Here is a 26,686-nt window from a genome sequence, read left to right as displayed (position 1 = left end):
ATCAACACATAATACACAAATCGTTTTAAATTAGTGTCATGACATCATAAATGGCCTAAACTCCCCCCTCAGTCCAAAATTAGATCTAGAGTAATGTACATCAGAGGTCAAGTAATGAATAATACTTGAGTGTCCACATTTTCAAACTGGTGTCATTAGTTACTCAAAAAATTCCTGGACACATAATGTTTCAAAGGAACTTAACAAAATTCCCCTGCAGTTCCATATGTGAGCAGGAGATTAGCCCTTAATCATGCATACTAATGTTTCCTATCTGGTACTAAGAGTTTCACATTTTTCAACTTCAATCCGTGCAACACTTTTTTTTTTTTTTTACAAAAAAATCCAAAAGAATGATGAAAGGCCACAATGAGGACTAATATGAAACACATAAAAAGTCAAAGCAAAGGCATAATCTCAGTAGTCACACATTAATATCCAAGTTCACAATATTTCTGGTTGAAGAGCACATGTTTCCGCTCTATATTTATAGTGATATTATCAAGGTCAATAGCTTTAGTCTATATGCTGTATTAGCCAAAATGGTTTCCTGTTCAGTGCACAGACAAATACTGATGATGGTTCAGCTGTTGTTTGTAAAGAGAATATAGGCTTTTCAATTTAAATTCTTCCATCTTATAGGGCTAAAGTAATATACAATACAAATATCAAAACATAGAGCATTTGTTGGTAAACCTTGGGTATCTACATCTTCTGTGATTAAAATGATAACTTTAACACACTAAACTTTGGAACAGGTGACCTCAATATCTTGAACAGACATCCGGATGTTAAACTCTTCCTCCTTGGCCAAAGGGCGGATTATATGAGAAAAGGAAAAGTCTGGTAGTGATACAGGTAATGGAAAATTCCATCTAGGTAGGGCTGACCATAAGAGGGACTATCGTAAAACGGTGTAATTGGTAGAATCACTCAAGGTTTTGAAAATAACTGTCGTCACATTGTGTTGTGGAGTTCGGTCAAAAGTTTGCTGGGAGTTTGCCATTCTTCCTTACCAAAGTAACTAGGTGGCTACTTTCCAATCAGACCATAAATAAAACAGAACAGTAAACTTAATTCAAAAGTGTGCCAATGTTAAAATAAATAAAAAGTCAGTGCATGTTAATCCCTCATTTTGTAAGAATTAAAGAAAAGAACAAAGAACACAAAAGCACCAAATAAAAAAATGTAAGCAACCCACATTCATCAGACATACTTCATAATTGTTAGGCAGGCGAAAAGCAAAACAAAAACAAATAATTTTACAGTGGATGAGTCTAAGCGAGAACCGTATTTGGGTAAATCTCCAGGTTACATTTCACTCCAAAAATATTCGAAATTGTATAGTATACCTTTTTTTAGTACCATTAAGAGTTTTTACATTGTAACATTATATTGTCATGACAATTCCCCCCCAAAATTCTTATTTACGTAATCCTCTTTATGTTTCACTTTTTAAGGGACTATTATTTATTTATTCCCATTATTCTCAATGGTGATTAAATGATTGTGACAGGGCGGGGTTGGGTCGTGATTATACACACCCGGTCCCTTATCAGGCTAATTAAGCCTCCTTGAGGGATAAAGGGCGAGATTGGGAGGGATTGTTTACAGACATGTCCGTCATGTGTGTGTTTGTCTTTTAAGTTTATTATTAAAATATTATTTATATTGACTAGCCAGTTATCGCCTCCACCTTTCCATCGAACTGCTTTACAATGACTAGAATGCAATTTGTCATTTTGAATTCCCCCCCCCCCAAAAAAGTTATTTTGAGGTGAAATTTGACCTGGACATTTTCTTGAAATCCACCTATTCAGTGGGTTATCTTTTAAGATGCTCCTTCATTCATATCCAGCGCTCCATGTCAGGTAGTCCCAATGGGGCTTTTCCACTGCATGGTACAGCTCATATGCAGTATGAGCCTTTTGCAGTCCATGTTAGTATTGTCATTTTACATTCATATTACACCCTCTGCTGACCATGACTTCAAGCTGCATGTCCAACCAAAATCCAAAATAAGTTAAATATAAAAAAAGAAAATTTATACTTTCAAAGAACAACACAATAAACTAAATTTAAATAACAATAACTAAAATTATAACTTAGCATAAACTTTCTGCCGACCTCTGTCCTTTTAATTCCCTCATTCATGGAAACATAGATTTAGTAGAGTTCTTTATTCACACACATAGATTTAGTCAGCCCTCTACTTCAAATAAAGTCCTTAACAAAACTGCTTTGGTCCAAGAGGGGGTGTCCACATCCAAAGATGAGGTAAAGCTCTCAAATGTGCAAAAGAAAAAAGTTGGTTTTGAAAAAAGTCAGAACAAGATATTGGAAGCAAATGGAGTCGAAAGTGAATAAAGGGTAAAGAAAAATAAAGAAAGAAAATGTGAAAATAAAAAAAGCAAAATAAAAGGAGAGAAATTATGAGTTTGAGGCAGCCGGTGAGGTTTCTCAGTCCAGTGACCGAAGGTCACTTTAACACATGTGTGGCCTCAGTGCCGTCTTTCTTCTTAAGGTAGAGGCCGTGAGTCAGGTGATGCTCTCGACGCAGGTAGGCGTAGAAATAGTCAGACACCAGTAGGATCTGTGGAGGTGCAGACATATTATTTCATTTAATCTATAAACTTTACTGTGAATTTCCACAGCACCCACTAAATACTAGACTAAATGTAAGTTTAGTTTTATTATGAGTCTAAATTGTGACACATACCATATGTCTAATTGTGCGTTCACATACAATGCGAAGCGAGTGTTTCGCACAGCACGATTACATACAAAGTCTGTGCAAAGACACGAAATTGCTTCATTCGCCAAGTTGAAATTTTAACTCGAGTGAGAGATTCGCATGACACGTCATCGCAGATAGTCTACAGATGGTCTGTATTTCACTGATGTACTGACGTAGTAGCAGAAGAAATCTGGAAAAATGGATGAAGTGTGTGGGCACTGGGAATTGTATGACACAACAGAGACTGGACGAAAAAAGACATCGCTTGGAGGAAAGTGAGCGGGAAAGTTGGACTACCTGGTAAGTCTACTTGATTCCAGCTATTGGTTGTACTTTACTATGAACCAAGTCATAGAAGCCCCTCCTCCTGTCCTTTTCCGAAAGAAAAGGGGGGAATACTCGTATTAAATTGTATTATATATATATATGTGTGTGTTATATAAACACATAAATATACATACATTTTTTTTTATATTAACAGCAGATATCGCTTTTAGGATTAGGTGTTGAAAAGAAACACAAGTTAACATTTTTAGTAATGCATTTACAAAGAAGACTAATATTCCAGGCTTAATGTCAGAGTCAGATAATCGTATAAAAAAAAAAAAAAAAAGAGTCTCTACAATAAAAGACAGGATATGTTCCCAGAACTGGAGCATCACGACCACCTCAGATGACGTGTTCTAACAGCAGTCGTGCTGAACTTAATATGGGGCTGTATAGCTGAAACAAATACAAGTTAATGAATAATGAAACCTTGCTCTGACATGGATATTTCCAGTCACAATTTGACAGCTGTAAAAACGTCTTTCCCTAATCCTTCCAAACATCAAAAGCTAGGAGGTTAATGGCATGTTTTATTGTTTCCGATATCTTTCCAGTAAACCTCGTTTTTTTATTTATTTGAACATCTTCCTCCTCGGCCTGTCTACTCTATTTTTCTAGCAAAATAGAACCTAACACCCCGTCTTATGCATTACCTCTACCAGGAAAGGATATGCCTCTATAAATAAGTGAGAGACATGGCCGGAAGTGCTGTAAGCTTTTGTTAAGAGTCTATTGAGCTTAGAAACTGACTCCAATAAGAACCTGAGAAGAACTCTATATTGAATGGTAAATGGTCTGCACGTATATAGCGCTATTTTAATCTTAGCGGTTCTACAAAGCGCTTTACACAGTGTCTCATTCACACACGCACACACACTTTGGCATGTGGAATCATGTAGGCCAGGAATCGAACCGCCAACCTACCACCTGAGCCACAGCCACCCCACATTACTGACCACAAGACAAAGCAAAACAGATACTGTGCCAGCAGTCTTTCCAACATAGTTTATATAAAACGTTTTTTCAAGATGGTTTGCTTTACCTGTCCAACATTGAAGAGCAAAGTTATGGCGTAGTAGAAGTTGGAGTTGGCACTGCCAGCATAGATCCAGAGATGCCAGAGCACAGGGAAGAGTGCAGAGCACACCAACAGCACACATGACACTAGAAAGATGTTTCTTAAGACTGAGATACAAAGAGAGAGAGAAAGAAAGAAATGTTTCATTGCAAAGATATTGTTTCAATATCTTTTATGAGAAAACACACACTGAAAGATCCAATTTATTTTATAAAACATAAGCTACCTAATCTCAGTCAACAGAAAGTGCTGCAAATTTCATTTCATTCAAACTACTTTCATTTTAGTTTGTTAGATTTTTTTGTCTAATTGGAAAATGCTTTCAGCTACTAAAAAGCTCAGTTTAACAAATTTCAACAACTTAAATTCAGTTGAAACAGATTTTCACTCAAAATCAGCATAGAAAATGTGAAAATCTAGATTCCATGTGGGCCTCAAGATGAATCACTATTTTTGGTATAAAAAATTAACTTGAACTTTTGTTGTGCAACCTACATGAAACACGTTACTATATAAAAGCTATAACCGAGCTCTTCTCAGTTTAGTTAATTTAGCACCATGAGGATTAAATAATAAAGGAAGAATACACTATAGAAAAGTTATGTAAAGGAGAGAATTATTCAGACATTATCTGGATATTTTGGCCATAGGAAGAACCAGGACTTTTCCCGGTGGGCCAGCTGCGAAACAGTGCAGAACCACCATCCCCTGCTCAACAACTTTTGGTAATAAAATACAATAGAAATCACTTTAGAAATTGTGTACATCTGATTTACTGTTGTTAAATTGTATTATGTGTATTGCCATTTATATCGGCCATTGAAAACCCATATCGGTCAACCACTATTAACCCTAATGGGCTGATATTCATACCTAACCTTTTCAATGACATACGTTTAAAGTATCTTAGGTAGGTAATAAAGCTAGAAAGAAAAATAGAGAAAGATGTAAAGTTTTAAAGGGAAAACAAAAACCAAACAAACATCAAAAAAAAAAAATCAAAGAGAAGGACATACATTTACAACATATTAGATCAAATGTAAAAAGAATAGATATGAGATTTAAAGGAAAGCAACAGAGATTCAAAGAGTGTCAATGTGTACAAAATTTACAGAAAAGTATAGTTCATCAGGGCTATTTATTCCAAAGTAATGAACCTCTGTACTTGCTGGAGATTAAATTAAAGGATTAGAAATGTCTGCAAATTGGAAGACCAAGTTCTTACCCAAGCAATATTGCCATAAATTATACATGGATAAATTATGCTGTAATTGTAAAACAGTGCGTTTTTCCGTAGCCATGTTAACAGGTTAGAGCTTTTACACTGCACGCGGATGCAGTCCGTTGATCCGTTCCAGTTGCGGTGCGTATACAGCAGTGCAACGATCGTTTCCGCACAGAAGAAACTGTAATAATTTCGTCATATACGCATAATTTCAGTTAATGTGTTCTACAGTTACTAGATGTGTTCTATGTGTTCTACAGGGTCAAGAAAAACAAAAAAGTATGATTATAGTCCCAAAAGTTGCAAAATGCCATCATATATGATTTATTTTTACCCTAAAATAAGACAGAGTGAACCCAAATGCGTCTCATTCTTCTCCTTCTTAGCAACAGATATAGCGCGATAGCTTTTCTTCTGCCAACAACTCGAACTACATGTAAAACAAAGAATCACAATGATTAAAATTAATTTTCATACTGTTTCAATGTCTTAATGTCAAAGTTAACGTTTGGATTTAAAATCAAAATTACACATTTTTGATTTTGTGGCACACAGAAACTGTGGATCAGTAGCGCACTGCAAACGCAGCATATGTGAAAGCACTGTAGCGCGTGCTGCTCCTGTACCGTACACGGAGTATGTGTGAAACGGGCGTTAGTTTTCTTATACAGACCGACTTTCTTATTTTAGTATTAGTTAAATTAATGTCTTATAATAAAAATGTATGGCTTTAAGCAATGTTATAAAAGGCATAATGTTGATTACCACCCAAATTTATCAGCTTACCCCTCATGTATATATATAAATGTATTATATACATATAAATAAGTGGGTTACAGTAAGGCACTAACAATTGGAGTGGATGGGCCCAGTCCATAAACGCCAGTATACACAGTTTCAAAAGTATAGCCACAAGGTATGAACATTCTGTGTGTTAACATGATTTTATGTTGATAAAATCACTTACTAAATGTATCTGTGTAAAGTATCCAAAATCTGGGATTACTGGGTTAGTAAGCAATTTTTAATACAAAAATCATTTTAACATGTATAATATTATACATATAATGTATACATCTTGTCAATACTTTTGAAACAGTGTGTATTTTAATATTAATGGACTGGCCCCATTCAATTCTACTGTAAGTCTCTTACTGTAACCGCAATTTTTTTCTTTTTTCTGTTCATTTATTTGAGTAGCACTTTCACAATATTATTTAAAAAAAGCAGAAAAATGAAAAGGAAAAAATCTTACATCTGTAGAGGTGACTCCAGACAGGCAGAAACGCCATGTAGAGAGCAACATCTCCCACGGTGGGGTAAGATTTAAAGATGGAGATAATGGCAATCTGCATGAAGATTAGGAACACTGGATGCTCCCTGTTTAAATAAATGAAATCATTACAAGTATGAATTAGTGCCTATAAAGAATAAACAATTTAGAAGAGCTTTTATATTATTACACAGGATATATTTAAAAGTGATTACAAAGTAGCAAATGTTTTTTATAGCATCAATCCAAAATGGAGTGTATAGTGTGCACATATATATATATATATATATATATATATATATATATATATATATATATACATATATATATATACACAGTCACAAAAAGGGAGTACACTCCTCACATTTTTGTAAATAATTGATTATATCTTTTCATGTGACAACACTGAAGAAATGACACTTTGCTACAATGTAAAGTAGTGAGTGTACAGCTTGTATAACAGTGTAAATTTGCTGTCCCCTCAAAATAACTCAACACACAGCCATTAATGTCTAAACCGCTGGCAACAAAATTGAGTAAACCCCTAAGTGTAAATGTCCAAATTGGGCCCAAAGTGTCTGTTTTGTGTGGCCAATTTTATTTTCCAGCACTGCTTTAACCCTCTTGGGCATGGAGTTCACCAGAGCTTCACATTTTCACTTAGGGGTGTACTCACTTTTGTTGCCAGCGGTTTAGACATTAATGGCTGTGTGTTCAGTTATTTTGAGGGGACAGCAAATTTACACTGTTATACAAGCTGTACACTCACTACTTTACATTGTAGCAAAGTATAATTTCTTCAGTGTTGTCACATGAAAAGATATAATCAATTATTTACAAAAATGTGAGGGGTGTACTCGCTTTTGTGAGACACACACACACACACACACAGTGAACTTAAAGCTGCTTTCTCAACACTTGGATGCCCATCTAATTTCTTATGTTCTGCAAACTACTAGGCACATGCATATTACATATTAGTGTCTAAACCATGTTGGAGAGAAAATCATATGTATATATTCAAAAATATATATTATCATGAAGCTATAATCTTAGCTGTAGAAATTTAGCTTCACTCTCAGTTCTTATCCATGAGAGCCTTATAAATGCTTAATGGAGGTCCTCTGCTAAAGACATGCTATTGCTCATATGTTCAGCTATTTGCAGGACCTACTTGAGTTTGATGGATAGAGGGATGGTGTAGAAAAAGACATTAATCTGGAAGACACAGATGAAGAAGAGACGGAAGTGCTCAAACATCTCAGCGAAGAAATACCAGAAGAGTCCGATGTTAGGAGTGAGATCTGGAACCGAGAGACTGTACAAAACACACATAAAATAAACGAAACAATGAAATTATCTTCCGAATAAGTGTAAAAATAAGTTAGGTCCAGGGCACAAATATACTATCCCATTTAACCTGCTTTACCTTCAGGGTTCCCACACTTTGTGACCTTTGGTTTCCTATGACTTCACAGTAGTTTGTGGTAAAAGTATTTTTAAATTCATTTCACAGAGACTGGCTTGCAAAGAGCAATTTGAAAGATTATTTTATTTTAAACTGTATAGTGTATATTGTTATTATAGTCTTCTTATTATTTTATTTTCATTACCTGGCACCTTATTTTAATTATATTCTAATTGTTGTTTATTACTGTTCAACATTTAATCAGGGAAGGTTAATAACAGTTCTGGATGGAGTTAACAATTTAATATTCTTTTTCTTCTTATTCATATTAATAATATTATTTTATGACATGTTATTTTTATTTCATGTTTGTAATTGTTTTTACGTATCTTGTATTTTCTTTAAGATGTATATGTAAACCACTTTGAATTGCCATTGTGTATTAAATGTGCCATATAAATAAATTGCCTTTCATTATTATTCTTTTTAAGAGCCTCTTTCGCTCTGATCCATTTTCAGAAAATTTACAGCAAATTTTCAGGTTAGAGGTCATGTGTGAACACGACCCTTCTGAAAATACTGGTTAACTTTGATCTGGCAATTTCCTTCAATGAAAAGTTGTATCATTATCTATAGCTACATATCCACATTGATGGTGTAAACAGCACATATGGTACATCTACCAGTAAAGGCAACCCAACGATTTCCCTGTAATTTACCTGGTTGCATGTGTGAAAGGGGCTTGCTTATTAATGCTTTGGCAATATTGTATGTAAAAATAATCATGCCAATAAAGCTCTTTAATTCAATCATATTTAACTGAAGTTAAGCAATTTGGCGCTGTCACACATAAAGCCTTTTCCGGCAAATTAATATTAGTTTTCTGTTTAGAGGCCATGTGTAACACGACCCGTTTAGAAATAACGGTGAATCAGCGAAGGCGATTTCAAAGAATAAGTAGTCATTCTAAAGAAGTCTAGTTTGGACCAATCACAGAGTGCTGACAGAGATGACGCAACAACTCTGCGCCGTTCGAAGCGTGTGAATCGGGAGTCCCAAAAATGTCGTCAAATTGGACAGATCGTGAAACTAAAGCGCTTCTCTTCATCCGAACAAATGAAAACATTTGTCGACAGATCACAGGAACAGTAAGTGACTCCGTTATTTATGATAAAATAACTAGCCTCCTTCGAGAACGAGGTATACACAGGACCAAAAGCCAGGTGATAAGCAAACTAAAAACGCTTCGGATAAAATATCTGAAAATATGCGAACTTCAGAAAAAAAGCGGCAACGAAAGACTTCCCTGGGCCTATTTTGAGCTTTGCCAGTCTATCTGGGGTACCAACCGCCCTTCAAATCCCGAGGCTCTAAATAGTAGCCTGAATCCCGAAGAGCCCCAAACTAGCTCATTTGAGGATGGGCGGGATGAAAGTACGTCGACTGACATCGAGACACCGACCTGTGACGTCGAGAAGACTGATTATGTGACAGAAGGTGGGTCAACTTTTTCAATTTGACAACATAATAAACGTGAAACAGTTATAACCTGTGAACGGACTGCGAGTTGTCCTCAAAACCTCTCGTTTGTTTATACCCGCCATGTTTTCAAACTAAAAGCCTACATTTCCGTCGCAGCCGTTTAAAGGTCATTTCCGGTAAATGACAGCACAGAGTTCAACAACATTTTGTAGCTGATGTGTGAATGTTAGCAAGACTAAAGACTAAAAACAGTATCATGTGTGAATCAGATATGCTGCATATACCAGAAAAGGCAAATAAATGTTTTAGATCAGAGTCCCTGCTGAAAACAAAACATAGCTAGTCTAGTTTTAAACATTGTTTTTGTTCAGCAGGGGTGGGAACCCTATGATAGAAACAGATAAAACTCATCAAAATTCTTAATGAGAGAAATATGTAGTAATGTGATAAAGTGCCATATTACTGTTGACTGACATGAATCCATAGACAGAAGGAATAAAATCCCAGGAGCCAAGGAGAAAGAATGAGAGGCCAGTGATCACCAGCAGACTGCCCACATATATGAAGGCATACTGTGTGGTGAAAAACCAGAAACTAGTCCTCCTCAGGTTTACTGGGATATATAACCTCTAAACGAAAGAGAAAATGGGTCAGTCCTAGGCAGAGAGTGGTAGTGCACACAATGGCAACACAGTTATATTGCTCCCAGACAGGAGTTAGAATCCGCCCAGCATCATGTTGTGCGTTTTTTTAATCGACTTAACAGGAATATTCCAGGTTCAATACAAGTTAAACTCAATCCAAAGCATTTGTGGCATGATGTTGATTACCACACCGAAAAAAAATTGACATCCCTCCTTTTCTTAAAAAAAAAACAAAACATTATATTTTTTTTAATAAATTTGAGTTACAGTGAAGCACCTACAATGGAAGTAAATGGGGCCAATTTTTGGAGCGTTTAAAGGCAGAAAGGTGAAGCTTCTAATTTTATAAAAGCACTTTATTTATTCTTTTAAAACTCATGTTTCATTTCAGCTGTAAAGTTTGTTAAAGTCCTGCAGCCTCCTTTCCAAATGGTTAGAAAAAAATAAGAGTGGTTAATAACATTCCTGCAATTTATCACAATAGAAATCGTAAGCATACAGTTAATTAACAGTTAAAACGTATAATCTTAAAGACAACCCCAATCAAAATAGTTTAATTGTGGATTAATCGTGCATGCATATGTAGCAATTAGTACTAATAATAATAACAGTACTGTACAAAAGGTGTTAAAAAGAATGCGACATCCACAATGGGCAATTAGGCAAAGAAATGTGTGATGCAGCAGTTTTCTTCAGGTTCAAAGCATAAAAAATACATATTTTCAGGCAACATTAAGAGGTGTAGTTCCAAATATATACAGTTATAAACCCTTTGGCCTATAGTTTAATGAAAAAATTATCGTTTACGTTCTGCTAAAAATGTCATTCGATTTTCTTGAACCGTTTTTAGTCCCTGGTTTAAATAATAATTTTTACAGTTATTTTAGGGTTTGTTGACATGACCACAAAGTTGTAAAATTGGATATAACTTTACACAGAAAAGGTTTGGAAGCCATTTTATCACTAAAATCATGTAAACACGCACATTGTTTACATCTTGTGGCTATACTTTTGAAAAGGTGAGTATTTTTGACCCAGATTTGAGCTTTTATTTATTTAGAAAAAGATGTGCAAGTCAAAATTAATGTAGCATAATGTTGTGGTAATCAACATTATGCCACAAATGCGGTTGATTGAGCTTAACTTGTATTCAACCCAGAATGTTCCTTTATTCAATTAGTTGCTACAGCCTTAGATCAGGTGCTTGATTATGCCAACTTCAAGACGAAGTCAGAGATCCCTCGACCTCAAAGCGTTCCAGTCAGAAAGTTGCGTGTTCTTATGCCAATTTTGGTAAAAACATAAGTCATGAACATTAATTAGTTGTGGTTAATTTAAAAACAGTCGACCAAAAAAAAAAAAAGTTATTATGGCACTTTTCCACTGCACGTAACGGTTCAACTCGCCTCAACTCTTCTTGCTTTACTTTTGAGCTTGCATTTCCACTGCAGTTTAGTACCCCTCAACGTGGGTGTGATTATAGGCTGATCGTCATATTTGCGCCACCTCTACTGCCATGACATCATCTTAAACATGACACACTGACAAAAACAATAACACGACCGCTAGCTGTTAGCTACTAGCTCATTGTGCTGCATAAAGCAGTTGTTGCATGGTGATTTTACACAAGTGTAACAGTTAAATTGGTCTGGTTGTTTTAGAAGCAAGCTTCCAGTATCTGGTCAACTAATTTAGAGTTCACGTAACAAAATGTACGGGCTGAGTCCAGGGCACTCTCCCTCCCATTGCTCACCGTTTGATAGCGTCCATTTGGTCAAACCACTTCCACTTTTCCTTGATGGTTCTGAAGTCACTTAAGTTTTTTTTTTACTTTTCCCTACACTGTTGGTAGGTCCAGTGGTAGCCTTGTGCGGCCAACAGCCGAGACACTTTCTGAGAGACTTTTTCGTTTTGCTCATCGCTAACGAGTGGACCATCTGCACCTCGTTTAATGACCACGGCGTGGTTTTGCACACAACCATTTTTTTTTCACAATTCGAAAGTCACATGAACAAATGATACTGCTATCGGTGTTACTAACTTTAAAACTAGTGGGTTGATGTCACGTGTTGGAAATCCAGTGACTATTCTCCCTGACCAATCTGTGATCTGCAGGATTTTGACCACATTTAGTATCGGCTCAGCTCGCTTGGAACCTCATCCGAGGTGGAACTAAAAAAAAAGTATCATGTACTATCCACAGTGGAAAACCCTAGAAAAAAGCGAGCAGAGTAGAGTTGTACCCTGCAGAAATACATTAGGCGCTATTAACTCTGAAATGACGTCAAAAGATGCTTCACACTGAAGTAATTGCAAGTTGATCGAAAGTCGGATGTCTGACTGCTCCAGTGCTTTTACATTTACAGAACATTTCTGAAATTATGTCAGACTCTCTTACTTGTAGGAGGAACAGCAGTGCAGGAGCAAACAGCGTCAGAGGATAGATAGACTGATATGTGGCTAAGGCCAAGAATATCCCACTCAACAAGGCACTACCTGAAAAAATAAAACAACAACAATCACATACAGTAAATTATGTATCATCTGCAAGTATAATGCCATGTTCTAATCTATAAACTATGGATAAGCCCAGCTAGCTCTTCATTTTTTATAGTTTCTTGGATCAAGGTTTTGTGTTTTTAAATATACTCACCCTAAATATGATTGTCATTTTTTGGATATGATCTTTGTCATTTTAAAACTAGAGTGGTGTGACCCTAAAGGGGCGGTCACACAACACTTCTCGCTACATTAATTCCCATTCAAACGCATAAGCATAGTGTGACCACCCCTTAAAGCAGCATACCTACACTGAGATGCTTTATAAAGCATTACCCTTTCTGATTTTAATTGGATAATTACATGAAGTACAGGGCTACATCTCAATTTGCATACCATACATCCTAAATAGTATGTGAGATTAGGTTGTGTGTGTCCTAAATAATAGTTTGTAGATTATGCCAAAGATATTCTGATTTCATATGGATTTGTATTTTTTTTTTTTAAGTATGCATGCTTTTTAGGCTAATATTGCTTATCAAAACAGTAGTATTATGTCCACATACTGGCATATTGTCTCATTGCATACCCAGAAGCATGTACTTTCCCTATTACCAGAAAGTATGCTCTTTAAATACTCAAAGTATGTGTATTGGAATTAAGGTTGTTTAGACAAATGAACGCTCACCTTTAAATGTACAGAGAATGAAGACCGCAATAATCGCATTGTTTAGTCCACAAGTTGACTTTGCCACACAAGACAGAATGGTGAAGGGGTTTAACAGGTAACTGAAAGGAAAAACAATTAGCCACATGAGAAAAATGCCTTAGCAAGCTAAAATTAATAAGAAAGGGGATACAAATTTGAGTGCAAACAAAGGCTTATTGTGAAGAAAAGTCAGAACTTACAACATGGCAACTTTGAGAGGGATGTAGAGCATCTCCTTGGGAGAATGTAGCAGCTCCAAACAGTCATGTGGATACCGGTCTGATTCCAAGGCATACTTCTGTTTTCTAAACTACAAACCAAGCACAGTAAAAACTAAAGTTACCAATAGGTACTGTGGTGGTAGTACCATGATAGTGATGATATCAGATGATAATACAATTGTACTTTGACATATACCATGGTATTGCATAATTTACAATATTCATATACTGTACCATAGTATTTACATGGATCATAAGGGTACATCAAAGAATACCATAGTATTATGTTCGAACAACCATGGTTATAGCATGAAACATTTTTGCAAGTGAAGTAAATACCATTTTAATGTCAGTTCAGCTTTGTTTGACCAAAGAAAGAGTGTATAAATCAAATATACACTCACTGAGCACTTTATTAGGAAGATCTGTACACCTATTCATATTATTATCTTGTGCAATCGTGTGCTAGCAGTGGAATGCATAAAATCATCCAGATACGTGTCAGGAGCTTCAGTTAATGTTCACATCATCCATCAAACTGGGGAAAAAAATGTGATCTCCGTGATTGACTGTGGCTTGTTTATTGGTGCCAGACGGGCTGGTTTGAGTATTTCTGTAACTGCTGATTTTCTGGGATTTTCATTCACAACTCTCTAGTTTACTTAGAATGTGTCAAAAACAAAAAAAACATCCAGAGTGTCGCAGTTCTGCGGACAGAAATGCCTTGTTGATGAGAGAGGTCAACGGAGAATGGCCAGACTGGTTCGAGCTGACAGGAAGAATGCACAACACGTCACACCTAGAGGCGGATAGGCTACAACGAGGTCTTCTGCAGTTGGACACTTTATTGGGACCATAGCATTCCTAATAAAGTGCTTCGTGAGTGCATACGGAACTACAAATGTATGACAATCATATAATAAAGCACAAGGATCGGACTGCTAGAACTTAAATATCAAGAACAAAAATAAGTAATTTTAGAACTTACCACATTCTTGTTATAAGTCTGAATTGCCAGATAGAGAGCCACCGCTGTGATTCCATCTGCTATCTAGTGAAATATTACATTAATATGTTTAGACGTGTAACGTAGTGAATTTCACATAAACACAAATTCACCCTAATACTCAGTGTCTGAATCATAGCTCATAACTTCAGTCTTAAATCTCTTCAGTTTCTTCATCCTCACACAAACTCATTTGATCATTCCATCTTTAGTAATTTACTCATTCTATGCCAAATTTATAGTAAACTAGAATTAATCATTGTCCTAGTACAGAATTTGCTCAAACAACTGTCACAGTGAAGGACTGCTATAATGTTAGCTCTAAACTGAGCAGGCACATCTGTTCTAGGATTTAGAAAATCTAAACATTTTACTCATATTCGAAGGGACAGCCCACAGTCTGCATTGAATGGCAAGCAACCAAGGTAGCATGCCATTCAGGAGCCCCGTCAAAATATTTGGACACAAAAATGAAAATTCATTGTATGGAAAATTATGCAATGAATGTGAAGGGTGACCCAATGAATGTGAAGGGTGACTGATTTTGCCTAAAACCTCCTTTTGTTTACAACGGAAGAAAAAAGTCATATAGGTTTGGAATGACATGAGCTTGAGTAAATCAAAGAATTGAAATTTTTGGGTGAATTATCATTTTAAATTTCCAAATATATTTTGGAACCAATGTAGCTGAATGAGCCCCTGCTCCATACATTGAGATTGTTTAGAAATATAATCCAGGAAGGACAAAAAATAAAAACACTTACAATGAACACAATCTCTGCATAATCAACTGTAAAATGAAAGAGGTATATGATAAGGGGTGTCTGAAAGAGATTAAAAGGATAATTAAACACTGACATTTCAGCATAGAAATTGAAAACACAATCAAACATGAATACACATGTGCAATCCAATTAAAGAACTTACTTCATGAAACACATCTCCCGAGTAAGGTGACACTCCCAGATCCAACAAGGCAAGACCCTCCACAACTGTTAAAAAACAAATAAGTTGAACTTAACAGCTTGAGCAAAGATTTAAAGATTTGTTTTTACTGTAATATGAAATGTAAATGGGTATTTAACATGGCATATCAAGCAGTGACAATGATATCCTGCAATATACACAGCCTGGCCAAAAAAAAGTTGCATACTCTTAATATTTTGTCAAACGGCCTTTAGCTTTGATTACGGCGTGCATTCATCATGGCATTGTTTCTACAACCTTATGCAGTGTCACTGAAAACATTTAATTCCATCCAGAGTTGCGTAAATTTTTGGCAGAGATCAAACCACTCCGTAAAGCCTGCTCCAGCACATCCCAAAGACTTTCAATGGGGTTAAGGTCAGTACTCTGTTTTGGTCAATTCAAATGTGAAAATGATTCCTCATGTTCCCTGAACCAGTCTTTCACAATTTAAACCCAATGAATCTTAGCATTGTCAAACTGGAATGTGCCTGTACTGTCAAGGAAGAAAAATCCATTGATGGGATAACCTGGTCATTCAGTACATTCAGGTAGTCAGCTGACTTAATTTTATTGCCACATATCATTGCTGATCCTAGACCTGACCAACTGAAGCAACCACAGATCATAACACTGCCTCCAAAGGTTTGTTCAGTGGGCACTATGCATGATGGGTGCGTCACTTCATGCACTTCCCTTCTTACCCTGATGCGCCCATCGCTTTAGAATAGGGTAAATATGGACTCAGACCACATGACCTTTTTCCATTGCTCCACAGTCCAATCTTTATGCTCCCTAGCCAATTGAAGTTGTTTTTTCCAATTAGCCTCACTAACAAGTAGATTTTTTGTGGACACAGCTGTTTAGTCCCAATCCTGTAAATTCTTGTCACATTGTGCAAGTGTAAATGGTCTTACTTTCACTATTAAACATAGCCGTGAGTTCTACTGTTGAATTTTTATGATGTGACTTCAATAGTTTTAGTGATCTACAATCATTCAAGATTTTTTCCTGACCACATTTCTTCCACGAAGCTGACTGTTCACCACTATCCTATCCAGGTTTAAATAATGCATCGGACAGTTCTTAACCCAATTCCAGTGATTTCAGCAATCTCCATAGTTTCTCCTTCGCCAATAATTTGCCCCTTAGTAACACAGTAACATCTTTTCCATGACCACGGGATACATGGTTGCTTAAGAAATGAAAAGCTACACACTGCATCAGTTAAGGTTAAAAGAACTGTTGCCAGCTGAAACATATTAATCACTGCAATAATGATCCAATCATAGATTAAGTGTGTGCTTATTTAAATCCAAATGGCAATTTGTTTATTTTTTTGGCCAGGCAGTGCACTAAAACATACACTTTACATTATATTTGCATCACAATGTTTTACCTAATATCTTTATGCTAAAACCATGTAAACTTCTCAAATGTGAAATGCACCTTTAAAGTCAACAATATAACCAATAATGATGACAGATCTGTAAGGGTGTGTGAATCAACGCCCAAAATCACATCACTTCAAGTGTTCAGATTGTCAGTATTTGCTAAATTATTTAAATACAGCATTGTGCATATCATGAAAAAAAAAAAAAAGCTGTAAGAGCAATAATTTACTGAAATGTAAACAATGCAATACAAGTACAGACATAGTTATAAGTTGGGTGTAGATCCAGGTGGCAAAATCAGCCGAACAAAACTTTAGTAATTGTTCAAATAATTGAGACCAGTTATAACAAAAATGTTCTTAACAACGATGAACTATGGAATATATTATGAAAACATTTTGCATCATCAATATCTTAGAAGCATGCCTTTTATTTGACATCTCATCTATGGGGCTACCATGTAAAAACTAAGCAAAACCACGCAGATATTCCATTCAGAAAAATAAACCAACAAACCTCGTTTCCACGCATTCAGAGGCGACACAACCTCAACCCTCTCTGAAATTAATTCTGCCAAACTGGATCGGAATAAACCCGCTCTTATTGTCACAGCTAATATTAAAAGTAGCGTTAAAGGAGCCGCCATTTTTGTCGCGAGGAAGAAGCGGTCAAAGCGACGCATTCTGGGAAATGTAGTTCAGTGTTACATTCATGTTATGTTATTTAGTGAAATAAATTGTAAAGTTATATATTTCCACAAATTTTTAGAAATGCGTATTAAAAAATGTTGCTAAATAACGTTAAAACGCGAACGCGTCTGAGCCAAATGTGTGGTCAGGTGGTAAATAATACTTTTCTCAGCGCTTGGAAGTGATGGACCAATCACAGTCGTTTGTGATATCAGGATGTTAAATATTATTTTATAATTTTTTTGAGATTACAAAAGTGGATGTCCATTTCTATCCGATGCATTATTTGTTTTTCATGAATAAATTTAAACAAGCAACATATATTGTGTACAAATGACTCGAGTATGACATAAAACGTCAAAAGTTTTTATTTCGGAATTGACTTTTCAGGCCGGAGTGCGCCCCCTTGGGGAAGAGTTATTTGTTTCTCATAAGGCATGTTATCAGTCAACAGCATTACAGCCCAATTGCTGCAGTCAAGGGGCTCTGAATAAAATATAAAATATTTTTAAAACTATAAATACAATAAATGATATACCTAAATAAATAATGCAACAGACATCCCATGTTTGTGATAACTACTTTTGCACCGCTCTTTCCAATTTCTATTTCATTGGTTTGAGCCAATCGCAATGTTCTGAAGGAGCTGACGAGGATAATCCACGCCGTATGTAGGCCTATGTGACACGGGGGGGTCGATATCAAGTTTTTGGTGTTTTGGGGCAATATAAACCCTCTATTTAGATTCACTTTCTTTTCTATCTGACGACATGCATGAAGAAATAGCTGTAGAAAGAAACTGGACTGAAACGGAAACGAAAGCGCTCCTGTACATTCGAGCGGATGAAGAATTTTGTCGGCGGATTAGCGGAACGGTTCGGGATTCTATTATTTATGGCGAAATATCGAGGATCCTTCGGGCACAAGGAATACACAGAACCAAACGCCAGGTAACCACCAAACTGAAAACGCTTAAGCAGAAATTTCTGAAAATTTACGACCATCACAAAAACAGTAGCCATGGCAAAATTTATTGGAATTATTACGAGCTTTGCAAAGCCATCTGGGGAACCAAACGCGCAACAAACACTTCGGAACTACGTACTAGCGTGAAACTTGAAGAACCTCAAAGTACGTCCATTGAGGTTGTTAGGTATGACAATAGATCAACTGACATCGAAGTATCGATCAGTCATGACGAGGAGACCAATGGGATGACAGAAGGTGGGTTACTGCGTACTATTTTTAAATAGTATGTATCACTTCCAAATGACACACTATGCATTCAGCCATGTAGTGTATGAATGTTAAAGTGCATTAGTACACAGAAGCATTAGCAGTTTAACAGCTGACGGAAGTGACGTTTTAAACGCATGCGATGTGTTGCTGCTAGCTTTAGCATGTTAGCCAACACTAGTACAACATTTATATCTCAAACAACGTAGGCCTACATATTCACACTGTGTGGGGTGATTTTAAAGCATTCAACTCACATTTGTAAGGTGCTGTCTTCACCGAAGTTTAGCTAGTTGCTACATTCTGCATCGTTAGACAAGCATTGCAGCCAGGTAACTCCGCCCCTTCCGCTACATACAGCAAGCCGGGATCGAGGCTGAGTGCACCAGGTGTCCAACATTACAGACTACGTTTTGACTGTTGAAGAAGTGCATCACCGGTGTACTCGTAGTACACTTCTTTTTGTTGCATTTTCCATGTTAATTTAGCACTCGCACTAGGTCATTCCGTTAACGTGAACTGTGCATACTAGTACACACTGCATACTGAAGAGAGAATGCAAGAAGTATGGTTTCATGCTATTGGCTATTTTCGAAATTGAATACTAGCGAACTGCATATGCTGCGTAGTATACACTGTGTTCTGTCTTCTATTTGTTAAATAGGACGTGAAACTAAACTTTTCAAACAATAGTTTGCTGCATTATTGTCACATGAACTCATGTTGCATGTTCAATTTCTGTCATCATCTCAGTCATAACAATATTGATTTGGTTTGTCATGCAGTTTTGTGTACAAATATATTTGTTTCTAAAATCTACTGACAGAGGTGTCAGGTTCTGTTTTCAAATATCTTCAGTGAATTTTGAGTAAAAAAAAGTTTCAGCACATATGTGTCTCGGTTGCTATCATTGTATTGTCAGCGAGTAATTTCAACATATCACTTCACCGTTTTTTTTTTCTTCTGTTCTCCCTTTTAGGCGAATTATTTACTAATGCTTTGCAAATCTGTTTACAGCTTTGTAACTTTATAACAGCTTGTTACAACATGTGATAAGTGACTTATGGTCACAAGTTAAAGATAATGTGTATAACTGACTATTATGTGTTCTTATTTTAGTTATCACTCCACCTCCAAGAAAGAAGGCGAAAAAAGGTCACATTGGTGGCTTCATAAGAGAGCAAGAACCTCTCCACATCCCGGAACAAAGAGAATATGAAGAACTGTTGCGTAGGGAGGCCAGAGAAGAACAGAAGGAGGAAAGAGAAAGTCTGATGGCAATGTGGAAGGAAATGATGGAGTTCCAAGGAAACCTACTAAAGGAATTTATACACCGACCATCCTTGCCGTCTTCGCATCCACCTTACCATAAACATGGTCATTACAACCAAGGATCCTCTTTTCCAAGCACTAGCTACCTGGCACCATACCACTCACCAGGGTATGACCTTATTCTTCACTGATTTCTTTTTACAAGATGCATGAGCATGACCTTACTGTACCTCAAACAATAAGTCTTTATTTTTCAAGGAAACATTCACCTAAAAAGGAAAATTCTCTCATTTACTCACCCTCATTCCAAAATTGCATGTCTTTCTTCTATGGAACACAAAAGGCTGCCTTTTATTCACTCAGAATATTGTCATTTTCTATAGTAAACACACACCATATATTAACAGTCTAATTAATGGCAAAAGATTTCAAAAGAAAAAAAAAAAAGATTTTTTTTTTTGTGTGCTCCATTTATTAACAGAAAATGTAGGACATGAATCAATACCTTTACAACTTCTGTAGATTTAAAGTTATACCAAACACCCAAAGACTTACTACAATACATGTCACATTTAGCTTGGTCATTATTTGATGATTCTTATTCATTAACTCCTTATTGAATTAATTACTTATACTACAGGGCTGTTGAATGCTTAATTCTGATTGGTTGAGAACGTTCTTAGGTGTGCAATTATTTTCAGGGAAACGCACGGCTAAAGTAGTTCCAGGCATGTCTTGACCGCATTACAGTTCCATATCACTTCGCGTAGTCAACCGTAATAACGGAAAATAGGATACAATTCATAACAAGAAGTGACCGCATTACCACCCCGGGTGTGCATTATTTTTCTAATAATGAAACGGCCCGTCGTCAATTATTCCGCTTATACTACAGTTACCACACCTCGAAACATTGTTCAGATGATGTGATTCTAGACGTTTGTCAAGTTTTTGTCATTAAAACGCTCTTGTATGTAGAACTAATTTCTTACGCATCTAATCCCATGCCTCCATTGCTAATTCCAAAACGTCATTTTAGAGTTAGTAACGGAGGTTTGAGCCACTGACAGCAGACTAATGCAGTTATTAGTGTAGTTATTAGAGAGACAGAGGTTGCAATAATGAGACAGAAAATCTTGTGCGTCATATTATTTAATTTATTTATTAATTCATACGTTATAATTCATTCGTTAATTCGAACAAATTTATTTATTAAAATTAAACTGCACGTTTCCATTGATGGTGAAGTCAGACATCGAAAATGGCAGATCAAGCGCATTGGGCTGACAGAATTCAAATCATCCAACGACGTATTGGGCTGCTGTGTCTGGTGACAAATCCTCTTGAAGTTGAAGTGGATTTGTCGCTGTCACTTCTTGTTATGAATTGTATCCTATTTTCCGTTATTACAGTTGACTACGCGAAGTGATGTGGAACTGTAATGCGGTCAAGACCTGCCTGGAACTACTTTAGCCGTGCGTTTCCCTGAAAATAATTGCACACCTTAGAACGTTCTCAACCAATCAGAATCAAGCATTCAACAGCCCTGTAGTATAAGTAAGGAATAATTGACGACGGGCCGTTGAATTATTAGAAAAATAATGCACACCCGGGGTGGTAATGCGGTCATGACGCGAAGCGGAGTAAATATGAGTTCAAATAGAGTCGTTTGAATCCGTTCAATATAGAAAATCCCATTTTAATCTTGAGAATAACAAATAGAAAAAGTATTTGTTTGCTGATTTGTTCAGTGACCATTTTTTTCTAAATCACACCTTAATCAGTAGGTGTCAATGAATGAACGTCTTTTGTGTGTTTTGAGTGAGTCATTAAACCATTGATAAAGCACAGAGTCGTTCATGAACAAAACATTTCTAAATATACACTTGAGGCCAAAAGTTTGGAATAATGTACAGATTTTGCTCTTATGGATAGAAAATGGTACTTTTATTCACCCAAGTGTCATTCAGCTTATCACAATGTATAGTCAGGACATTATTAATGTGAAAAATTACTATTACAATTTGAACAAAATGTTCACAACTTCTTCAACTACTTCAAAGAGTTCTAATCAAAAAATCCTCCACATGCAGCAATGACAGTTTAGCAGATCCTTTGCATTCTAGCTGTCAGTTTGTCCAGATACTCAGGTGACATTTCACCTCACGCTTCCTGTAGCACTTGCCATAGATGTGCTGTCTTGTCGGGCATTTCTCACGCACATTACAGTCTAGCTGATCCCACAAAAGCTCAATGGGTTTAAGATCCATAACACTCTTTTCCATTGATCTGTTGTCCAATATCTGTGTTTCTTTGCCCACTCTAACCTCTTTTTTTGTTTTTCTATTTCAAAAGTGGCTTTTCTTTGTAATTCTTCCCATAAGGCCCGCCCCCCTGAGTCTTCTCTATACTGTTGTACATGAAACTGGTGTTGAGTGGGTAGAATTCAATGAAGCTGTCAGCTGAGGACATGTGAGGTGTCTGTTTCTCAAACGCTGATGTACTATCCTCTTGTTTAGTTGCCTTCATTCCTCAAAACAATGATTGACTGATGAGTTTCTAGAGAAAACTGTTTCTTTTTTTAATGAAACTTAATTTAATGAACCAAACAGCTTTCAAATGTGTTTGATATAATGGTAAGTGGTTTTCTAGAATAAAATTAGCAATTTAGCATGATTACACAAGGATAAGGTGTTGGAGTGATGGCTGCTGGAAATGGGGCCTGTCTAGTTTTGATCAAAAATGACTTTTTTCAAATAGTGATGGTGCTGTTTTTTTACATCAGTAATGTCCTGACTATACTTTGTGATCAGTTGAATGCCACTTTGGTGAATCAAAGTACCAATTTCCTTGCAAAACTGCAAAATTTGTACAGAACATAAATCCAAACTTTTGGCTGCTAGTGTTCTTGGCACCATCTCCTGGTGGCACTGAAGTTTGTTCAAAGTTTATTTTTTATGTTTCTATCAAAAAGTGCCTTGTTCTCAGACACTTGAATAAGAGCATGTGCTCTCTCTCTCCCTCTATCACACGCACATCGGGCGCTGAGATTAAGGGAGACACGCAAAGCATAGTTGGTTCAAATTAAACTGATACGCTAGATTTAAATGGCAAAGTAACTTGTATTTATGACAGAACACTTCAAGATGAAAACAAGCAAAACCTGGGCATTTAAGGCTATTTAGAAAACCTAGTCTGACTTTTTTAAAGTCCCTTTCAGGGATAAGGATGGACAGTCACCCTAAACAAGCAGATAATACAGCTTCCTACTTGCATTACAACTTGTGGACAATTTTTGCTGTACTGGCAGGTGAATAATCTAATATCGTGATCCATCTATATCTTCTCTCTCGTGACGAATATTATTCATATCAAGCTAATTAAACATTAAACACGATTGTCACTAGAGGGCAAAATGCAACTGTCGTATCCGTAGGGCGGAGACAGTGAAACGGAGATGTTTTTGCCTGTCAGTCATTGATTCTGTATGGCAGTTTGGGCATACTAAGATGGCCACTTGAACATTTCCGGTGACTTGACCTCCTGCTGGCAGTTTAACCTTGCATCAGTGATCCAGTTCTATATATATATCTCATTGGTCCCATGTGTATTTCGGGCTTCTTTATAATTAAAAGTCCTGTATTGTTTACTACTATCTTTCTTCTGGTAATTATTGATTGGGATTGGAGTAGCACAATAAACTTCATCTGGGATTTCATTCAGTTTGTACTCTTGTAGTCTCTGTGTCTGGGACATCTGGTAACAGTAAAGCAAGACTAACAATATTTCTAACATTTCTCTCTCTCTCTCTCTCTCTCTCTCTCTCTCTCTCTCTCTCTATACACACACACACACATATCAGCCACAGCATTAAAACCACCTGCCTAATGTTGTGTAGTTCCCCCTCGTGCCACCAATACAGGGCCAGCCAGCATCTCAGAATAGCATTCTGAGATTATAATCTTCTCGCCACAATTGTACAGAGCAGTTATCTGAGTAACCGTAGACTTTGTCGGTACAAACAAGTCTCGCCATTCTAGAAATCTAAATAAAATTTGGTGAAGTTTATGCTTAAGTCAAGAAAAAAACTATTTGCCAATGGGATAGGCAAATTAAATGTTTTTTGAATCCAAGTTTTTGCAAATAAACTTTTCTTGTTATAGCATAAACATATAAGCATATACATTACTACATTTCGTTAGATTTCTTTGATAAATAGACAAATATCTTTTGCCATTTTTGCTTCTGAAGTAAATGTATCTTGCTTTAAGAATGTTTAGTTATTTTTATAGGAAAACAAGACAAAAATACTCTGTAAAAAAATGTATATTTTGCAGTGTGTAGTTTGTTTTATGAGGGCATGAACTACTATCCCATAAAGCATTGCTAATGATTTAAAAAAGATAAAAGGATGGAAAATCTAAAACTATTGATTTTAAATTGTTGATTAGATTGGAATGAAAAGCAATATATTTTAATTGTATTAAAAAATATTCAGATTTGTACAAATAGTCAGGTAGTTTTGAGTGTAGGGGGACCGACTTGATTGCATCATTCTCGGTTTGTCATGAAGTGGGCGATCGCTGCACAGCTTGTTTGGCGCAGCTTGTTGGCCGTGAGTTTTTAATTGGTGGAACTTTTCTCAGGATTCATAGGTAGTGTAGTTCTTCTGCTATTAAACATGATTTTTTAAAAATGAAGTTGAAATAATGTGTTCTGATGGCTTCAATAGAAGCATTTACCATTGATAAACAACCTCAGAGCTCACAGTAGGTTAAAAATTAATTCACCTATGGAGAAAATGAATGGGATTTTTACTTCAGGAACCAGACTGCTGCACTCTATAGTTTACCACTGGGTTATTTACAACTCTGTAAAGCTGTGTGTGCTTATCACCATTTTCCAAATGTAACTATTTTGTCCTCTCACAGAGCTGAAACTGAAATTGAAAGTGCAATCTCTCAGGAGGAAGAAGAAGAGGAGGAGGAGAAATATGTCATTCCAGCCACTATTCCACTCATCTCCGACAGTCATCCTGTGAACTGTGCGAATGACAGCCAATCAAATCTCACAGTGACTCTTTCACCTCCACCTACACAATCAGCAGAAAAGACCGATCTGGAGCTGTCGGTGCTACGCAGACAAGAACGAGTGTTGCAGCTACAGGAAGAGTACTATTCACTCAAGATACAGCATCTGAAAGCAAAGATGGCCATGGAGCCGACACAGAAGCATAAAGAAGCTTGGCAAATTCAACAGGTTTCATGAATTTAAATGTACAAAACTTGACCTTGAAGAACATAGGGGCAACTGCTCTTTACTTTGTGTACTAAAAGGAATGTTCCGGGTTCAATACATGTTAAGCTCAATCAGAAGCATTTGTAGCATAATGTTGATTTTCTCTAAAATTTATTTGAACCCGTCCCTCCTTTTCTTTAAAAAAGTAAAAATGGAAGTTCAAGTGAGGCATTTACAATGGAAGTGAATTGGGTAAATTTTTGGAGGGTTTAAATGCAGACATGTGAAGCGTATACTTTTATAAAAGCACTTGAATTAATCAACATTATGCCACAAATGCCCTCCATTGAGCTCAACTTGTAAAGAACCTGTAATGTTCCTTTAATGGAATGTTTTGGTTCCTTGGCATGGTGGTAACTTCATATTTTCACAAATGTCACAAGTTCTATATGTGACATATCCAAAAGACATGTACAGGTAGGGCGTAGTTATTTCTGGCAATTGATATTTGGGGCGTCATTATTTTGACCCTGCTGACTTTTTTTAAACAAACATTCCTGGTAATATTTATCAGTGCCATCTTTGTGGGGACAAACACTGAAATAACATTAAAATCTGGCATGACTCCATTATGCAATGGCTACTTTTCATAATCCAATCAATAGTTAAGTCTCTTCCTAAATTGGTTGTTGTTGTTGTTGTTCACTTTAAGGATTCAGTTTCACTTCGACAATGCCACATGGAAGTAAAATGGGTTGGGAACACTATAAGCCACTACGTTCTCTAGAGTCTAGATGTTGTATTGCCCTTCAAAAACATTGAGACATTAGCCTTTCATCCAAATAAATTATTAAAAAAGCTAAATCAAAGGAAATTTGGAATAGCTCTAATAGCTGCAGCTATAGTATGTTTTTCTATCAAAGTTATTTTTAGTTCATTGTTACTTTTTCCCTTCTATTTCCCCCTGCTATTATTTTTCAGTGGAAGAAATTGTGTTTGAAATTGACCTGCCTGTCTTGTGCTCAGTGTTCTTGTTTTAAAACTATGTATTATACCATTTTGGCTATTTCTTTCCTTTGCTGTTAGTGTTTTAAAATATGTTTGGATATTTAAACATGTTTTATGCTAAATGGATGCAAATATAAACTTAATCAAACAAAAAAATTAAAAATATTTAAATTCAATTACTTTGATTTAAAATTAAATTGGGTTTTGTGGGTTAATTACAAGTTAAGCTATAATATCAGAGAAAATAATTAAATTCAGCCCTAAATTGCATTTA

General features: G+C 36.2%; 2 protein-coding genes across 5 annotated transcripts; one reads left to right on the top strand and one right to left on the bottom strand.

Annotated features, from left to right (window-relative positions):
- LOC127646735 (phosphatidylinositol glycan anchor biosynthesis class U protein-like) lies at positions 1–17,615 on the bottom strand. 2 transcript variants are annotated; one of them, XM_052130588.1, is made up of 12 exons: positions 17,486–17,615; positions 15,537–15,601; positions 15,374–15,433; positions 14,592–14,654; positions 13,583–13,692; positions 13,362–13,462; positions 12,573–12,670; positions 10,005–10,159; positions 7,815–7,958; positions 6,623–6,747; positions 4,107–4,249; positions 1–2,593 (listed from the first exon to the last, which is right to left on the bottom strand). In XM_052130588.1, exons 1-12 carry the CDS (start codon positions 17,613–17,615, stop codon positions 2,480–2,482), a joined length of 1,308 nt encoding a protein of 435 aa, XP_051986548.1. In that variant the 3' UTR covers positions 1–2,479. The 2 variants fall into 2 exon arrangements, with proteins under 2 accessions (XP_051986548.1, XP_051986549.1); XM_052130589.1 differs by lacking the exon at positions 1–2,593 and adding an exon at positions 5,702–5,797 and having other exon boundaries at positions 4,111–4,249.
- LOC127646739 (uncharacterized) lies at positions 4,117–26,555 on the top strand. Of its 3 annotated transcripts, none has more exons than XM_052130596.1 (4): positions 4,117–4,867; positions 7,808–9,545; positions 20,014–20,335; positions 25,098–26,555. In XM_052130596.1, the coding sequence occupies exons 2-4, from the start codon at positions 9,110–9,112 to the stop codon at positions 25,432–25,434; spliced, it is 1,095 nt and encodes a 364-aa protein (XP_051986556.1). In that variant the 5' UTR covers positions 4,117–4,867; positions 7,808–9,109; the 3' UTR covers positions 25,435–26,555. The 3 variants fall into 3 exon arrangements, with proteins under 3 accessions (XP_051986556.1, XP_051986555.1, XP_051986554.1); XM_052130595.1 differs by having other exon boundaries at positions 7,798–9,545; XM_052130594.1 differs by lacking the exons at positions 4,117–4,867; positions 7,808–9,545 and adding an exon at positions 18,340–18,882.
- The last annotated feature ends 131 nt before the right edge of the window (positions 26,556–26,686 follow it).

Source organism: Xyrauchen texanus, chromosome 7, assembly GCF_025860055.1.
Source record: "Xyrauchen texanus isolate HMW12.3.18 chromosome 7, RBS_HiC_50CHRs, whole genome shotgun sequence".
Taxonomy (NCBI): Eukaryota; Metazoa; Chordata; class Actinopteri; order Cypriniformes; family Catostomidae; genus Xyrauchen; species Xyrauchen texanus.
The sequence above is the reverse complement of the archived record's forward strand: the minus strand, read 5'-3'. Positions and strand labels throughout refer to the sequence as shown.

Excerpts from the sequence above, each read along its gene's own strand:
- LOC127646735 (XM_052130588.1), bottom strand. The coding sequence starts at position 17,615 with ATGGCGGCTCCTTTAACGCTACTTTTAATATTAGCTGTGACAATAAGA. Across the intron at positions 7,959-10,004 it reads CCTTCTGTCTATGGATTCAT|TCTCTCGGTTCCAGATCTCA; the intron begins GTCAGTCAACAG and ends TGTTTTGTACAG. Across the intron at positions 6,748-7,814 it reads CCTCTATCCATCAAACTCAA|GGAGCATCCAGTGTTCCTAA; the intron begins GTAGGTCCTGCA and ends TTATTTAAACAG.
- LOC127646739 (XM_052130594.1), top strand. The coding sequence starts at position 18,429 with ATGCATGAAGAAATAGCTGTAGAAAGAAACTGGACTGAAACGGAAACG. Across the intron at positions 18,883-20,013 it reads GACCAATGGGATGACAGAAG|TTATCACTCCACCTCCAAGA; the intron begins GTGGGTTACTGC and ends TTCTTATTTTAG. Across the intron at positions 20,336-25,097 it reads GCACCATACCACTCACCAGG|AGCTGAAACTGAAATTGAAA; the intron begins GTATGACCTTAT and ends GTCCTCTCACAG.